Source organism: Zea mays, unplaced genomic scaffold, assembly GCF_902167145.1.
Source record: "Zea mays cultivar B73 unplaced genomic scaffold, Zm-B73-REFERENCE-NAM-5.0 scaffold_106, whole genome shotgun sequence".
Classification (NCBI taxonomy): Eukaryota; Viridiplantae; Streptophyta; class Magnoliopsida; order Poales; family Poaceae; genus Zea; species Zea mays.
In genome coordinates, this window is record NW_023366723.1 from 19,611 (window position 1) to 25,594 (window position 5,984).

A 5,984-nucleotide genomic window follows, 5' to 3' on the forward strand; every position below is an offset into this window, starting at 1 on the left:
AGCCACGCTGTGTCAGATTTCATTCCTGATGCATTTTTCTTTTATTGTCTGGTGATTTTGAAAAGTCGGCACCCACAGATCTTCAGTGCGAATATTAGAGCAGACAACTCAAAATCGTGCGTAGGATAGTTATGCTAGTGGGCAACTGGCCTTTCCCATAGGCTATGACACAGCATAAGAAGAAAGCTTCGCTCAGCCTAAGTCAATAGGGTATGATCCGTCTCTGGCACGGGCATGGCTAGAATGGGCACGAACTGGTCATTGTCATAGGGATGCTAGCCATGGTGTAGTAGCATGATTATAATAGGGTTGAGGTCAAACTTTCTATTTGAATAGGGACCAGTTAATATATACATTTTGAAACTAGAAGGTGTTTCCTTAGCTTCAAAGTCTGGGTCGAATAAAGAGAAACTCCACTGGTAATGTGAAAAGAGCCCTACCCGCCTTCATAGAAGATAAGACGGAACAAACTTCTTCTTTGAAACTAGGCTAAGGCTTGTATTCTTTAAAGTATTTGTTTTCATTCTTTACCTTTCTTGCAGCTTTGGAAAGAGTTATCCAGCAAAATGAGATTCAAGTCCCTTGCCCTGGTACTTTCCTTATGATAGATGGTAGTTCGGTCGTTTATTCGCCCTCTCCCTAGTTTCAGTGAAGAATTGCTTGCTCTACCTACTACAAGAAGAACCTATCGTAGCATACTATGGAAAATTGAAGGGTGTGCGGACTTAATGACAAAGATTAAGGCCAGTACCTGTGTGTACTTGTGGTGTGGTATAGTAAGTGGTAAAAGGCAGGCTACTAAAGCGTCCGATGTGTGCACCTTTTTCACTGCTTCTACTAAGCCTTTTTGCATGGATTACGAACAAGACCCTCCTTCATCCCTATTGCTTCATGCTATGCTCTAAAAAAGCATTACCATTCATCCTCTCATTTTCCATAAGAGCAAAAGCAAGCTCAAAATCCAGAAACTGCGTTCGCAGCGGAACGGAAAGAAGACCCTTCCATTTTACTTTGAGGTGAAATGCAGAGAGTACACCAATTAATGTCTGCGAGTTAGGCACCAAGAGCAATAAGAAAGCGTTGGAAATGTTGGCTAATGGATGCAAATCTCATCCTTTGTCTTTGAGTTTATCTCTACCGCTGACGTCCACAACACTGCCTGGATTGAGACTCATTATCTCCTCCTGCCCCTACTTCTATGAGAGAATCATCCCACTTTAAGCCATATATCCCCCACATTGCTAATTAGTTTCCTTGCCAAAGTTTTTATTTCGGTATGTTATTTGAATACCGAACTTCTGTTCAAGCTATTTTTTAATAACCTTCACTGCAACAGGATAGATCCCTTTCACTTGAGATTCTTATTAATTATAGAGCTATCCAACCTTTTCTTCCTTCTTTCCACATCAAATCCACAGCACGCATGCTCAGGTTGAAAAGTCTTAAGTTAGACCATCTTCGCCAACTTATGCATGGATCCAAAAACGATATTCCTGCTTGACACACTTTGCCTTTACCCAGGATCACTCTTCTTCGGAAAAGCATACTCCATCTACTTTTTAATAGCTCCACTAAATGCTATTGCGTGAGGGTACTGTGCACCTACTTACATCTTAGCCTTGTACTGCGCCGGGTGCTTTGCTCACTATGAAAGCTGGTAATAAGATTCGATATAAGGAATGACTCAGCTACGCTTCCTTCTTCCGCACCAGTAGCTTCTAAGTCCAAATAAGGTTATTTCCTGGTCAATCGATCACATGATGACTTCTTCAATAACTCTTTGACCCTAACTATGTATGCATCTGCTTTGCCAATAATGAGATTTCCAAGCATTCCAGGCTTTGACACCACCTTTTTCTAGGCCATGTCAGAGCTAAAAAGAAGTTGTTAATTGATAAATAAAAGCAAAGAGATTTGAGCCATATGCATAAAGCTTAAACTTACTTATTGGCATACGAGCAGAAGCACAGGAAATGATGAGAGGCGCGCAGCGATTGATTACTAGCATATTCAATTAGACAGGTTTCTTTTCAATCAACACAAGCAGCAGGCGTAGCTTTTCATTCACTCGCTCTAAGCACGGGAATAGAATAAAGGTATGGGTCCCCCACCTTACCATCCGTTCTGTCAGACCAATTGCTAAAGAGTTTTATTCGATTTGAGACAATCAGGAGATGGGCCTTTCTCAAATTGAACAGCCGGCCGCTACTAAGCTATACTATATATAGGCTCTAAAGGTCTTACTTTAAGAGTACTCCTATTATGTATGGGTGGATCCGCTCTACGTAATGAAGCCAGCCTAATTGGATAGCAGCAGGACTTGCGAAGTACCCAGGCAGGATAGTAAGCTACTCATAAGGTTTTAGGGAATGGCGTTTGGACTCCAAGTCTATGCCTCCAACCATGTTACAAGTGCCCAAGTCTAAGTTCTTCCAAGAGTTCAGACAGGGGATAGGGTATTTACCGGTAAGCTCTTTCTCAATGCATATTTTAAAATCGATGGGGGTGGGTCGGATTTGAAAAGAAAGGACCCCTATTACGGAAGTAGCTCAGTCAGTCAGCTATCTTGAACGTTCTTTGCAAGCACTATTGAGCACTAAGCAACTCTTGCTGTCCCTAAAGGGCCCTTCTACCTTTTCAGAGATAGCTGGTACATGACATCCATTATATGCTATTTTGGAAGTGAGAGAATGCACAACATACTGACAGATAGGCCAAAGGCTCCCTTGGCTCCAAAAAGGAAGGACGGTGCCCTCTTTCTCGCTACATCGGTTTTCGTTTGGTTTATGCTTGCTTTCGTACTGTGTGTGATCTTTCCGACCTCTTCTCTTCCTTTCTTTTTGGCGAAGCGAAGAGAAAAAACGGGACCATGAGCACAGGAGCCGCAGGCGAGGGTACATGGACCGCATACAGGGTAGTTCCCCGCACTTGAAGCATAGCCCACGAGCACGGCGATAAGTTCGTTTGGTAAACAAACGGCTCTGCCCTAGCTTCTACTTCCTAGTTTAGTTGATATCTAGGTTCCAGTGTAGTAAGTCTTCCAAATGTATAAACACTTTTCTGGTGTGGTTGAACCTATGATTATGATCGGTTGGGCGATCCGCCTATAGCCAGCCTTGGTCCAGGGCGAGCATTCACAAAGGTTTTTCTTCTAAAGGAAAGAGGGCTAAGAAGTTCCAGGTGAGCGATCTACTCATCTTCCTGCTAAAGGCAATCTCTATTACCGGAACGTTTTTTCTTATTCTTTACCCAGGCAGGCCTATCTCAGTTCCGTTAGTAGTTAAAGAATATAAGGTACCATGATGTATTATTAGTTGGAACCAAGCATTATAGAAAGTACTAGTTATTACAAGCCTAGGTAGAGTGCTTTTATCCAGCCAGGTGAAGCTCCACTCAACAGCTTCCATCCGCTGGGCTCTTCTTTACAGTACAGGCCATCAACAAGTAGAGGAAGGTCGATTGGATCATGTCCGAATCCCATTGCAGAAGAGTGAAAAGCAGATTTATGTATACATACCATATGACTGAACAACTCTTTTGACTGCAGACCCGTAGGAGGAAGGTGGAGTTAGTTAGATGAATTGCACCCGACATGGCTCGATGCGTCGCAGCACGCCATCCGTGGAAGAACACACATGAATAGAATAGGCCTCCATACTTGCCCAGCCCACAGCAAGCATCAGTGGTGGTCACAAAACCTGCACATTGTAATTCGATCATAATGTGAGTGCTTCCCCAGAGGCAGAAGCTGAGTCTACAAAAAGGTGGGAGCATAAAATGTAGGTGAGTCAATTGCGTGTGGCCTTCAAGTATTTCGTATTGTAACAATATTCAATCGGCATCCAAACAAAGGTGCATGTACGGTTCCTAAGGGATACAATTTTGTCCTAATCAACCAAACAAGCAACGGATTGAGCAACTAGCGCTAGGCGCATCCGTTTTCTTGCTTCATCGAGAAAGATTAAATAAGTTGATAGCGCGATCTCGTACTAACACATACTCTCTAAATATTGAAGAACTTGCATGCGGCCACAACCGCGGTATGAGTTCTGATCTCAGACTTTGTTTGGGGGCTGCTTGCCCCTTCGCGTCGACAAGGAAACTGTGGACGACAATGGGTTTAGAATTAGAATAGAACGAGGACCCTATCGAACAAATAGAGGAAAGGGCAGAAAGGGGCAAAAGTAAAGTCTAAGCGACATATGGCACGAAAAGGAAATCCAATTTCGGTAAGACTTGATCTGAATCGTAGTTCAGATCCAAGTCGGTTCAGTGAGGGCGACCGCGAAAGTCACCGAATGGGTTCGGTCCGTCTTTTCCTGATCTTTGTTTGTCCCCCCAAAGGCGTGAGAGGACGTTGCAGATGTCCGGGACGGACACGACTTCTTCTAACGCTAGAAGACCACAGGAAGAAACCCGGGACCAGAGCATGTCGTGAAAGACGCACACGGGGCGGGCGTGCTTCGACCGTGTCTCCGGGGCACAGTTGAATGTAGATATCATGAACGCGAGGATAAGGATACCAGGCCGAGAAACCCGGGCAAGTACTCTACTCCCCTAATGTGCCGATCGCTAGCGCATCCAGGGCCCCGGCGCCCAGCTCCGCTGGAGAGGCCGTCACTGATCTTAAAAGTGCGTCTGCGGTTCGGATAGACTGATTCTGCGAACGCCTAGCCCCAGGAATCAAGAAAAAAACAAGTGCTAAGTTTCATTTCAGATCAGTGAATAAACCGAAAAAAGAGACCTTTTTCGCTCGGCGCCGCACTATGCTCCGCTTCAACAAATGAGAGTTTTCGGTGGAACCGGTGAACCACGCGAGCTGGTTAGATGCGTGGGGCAGAGGGCTCGTAGTACCTGATAGCGCAGCTATGCAGTGGAAGGGAAGGAGCCTAAATCGACCCCCTTCTTTCTTTTTTATTCAAAGACATAAAAGCACAGTACAAAGAGATTGGACTCTCGGATGAGACCTTGCAGCTACCGTTCCGACGCGCCCCTGACCCTATCTTGATTAAAAAAAACCGAAAACCCTCTCTAAGGTGGAGCCTAGTTGAAGCTGTCATTCAAAGAAAAAATGGGAATCAAAATCCACTTTTAGGGATATAGATGAAGTCTCGCTCAGTAAAGAGAGTTGTAGATTCGTAGAAGAGGATCAGAGTACGCGCGCTACAAAAGGCAGCTAGCCAATGAAAGTAAGTGGAAAGAATATAGTACTTTTGTACTGACCCCTCCGGGGCCCCCGGTTGTTTTGGCGCGCCCTACCCCAACGTTAGACTATTGCCTTTTTAGCCTACGCTTGCTGCTTGCAGCATGGATTCGATAGATCTATCGAATCCATGCTTCCCCCGCCCCGAAGCGAGACTCTATCCAGATCTCAAAGAATAACGAGCTAGGCGGCCGGCGGGCAAAGAAAGGGGGCGGGCCGGCCGGTCGGGGCCTTGGCGATACGTTCTTCTTTCGAAGCGTTTTGCCAATAGAGCGAGGGCGTCCTTCTGGGGTGGGGCGTTTACTTGAAAATGACAACCGCCTGTTCCAGCAGCGGGGGCCTTGCACGAAAGCAAACCGCCCGATTAAGTAGCAGTTGCTTCGCTGATGGGCCCTGCGAGGGGGGCATTGTCCCTCAGTTCTTACCAACCTCAGGTGTGTAATCGACATCTAACTTATTATCTTCTATTTTTCATGCAAGCTACTGAGATATGCCTCAGCTGTCCATTTCTTATTCATTCAGGGCGCCCCTAGTGGACTTGGCGGTGCTCCTTTCTAAAACCAGAACAACTCTGAACGTTAGGGAAAATAAGGGAAGACCACCTGAGCGAACCGACCGAAGGGACTTTCTTACTTATCCGAACCGAACGTTAGCGGCTTAAGCTAAGCCTATCACGAGCAGCGTTGCTGCTTGATCGGCGGGGAGGAAGATCTCCAAGTATGGGGCAAAGGATCAAGCGCTTTTACTTTGCTTTGTCCCCCGGGATCCACCACAGGTTGGG

The 5,984-nt window shown here is 45.7% G+C and overlaps 1 protein-coding gene across 1 annotated transcript in view; it reads left to right on the plus strand.

Annotated features, from left to right (window-relative positions):
- The first annotated feature begins 4,183 nt into the window (after positions 1 to 4,183).
- LOC118473676 (ribosomal protein S3, mitochondrial) overlaps positions 4,184 to 5,984 on the plus strand; it is a 48,912-nt gene continuing 47,111 nt past the window's right edge. Inside the window, exon 1 of the mRNA XM_035963615.1 lies at positions 4,184 to 4,276. Within this exon, the coding sequence (XP_035819508.1) occupies positions 4,203 to 4,276 (74 nt within the window). The 5' untranslated portion in view covers positions 4,184 to 4,202. The remainder of the gene's footprint in view (positions 4,277 to 5,984) is intronic.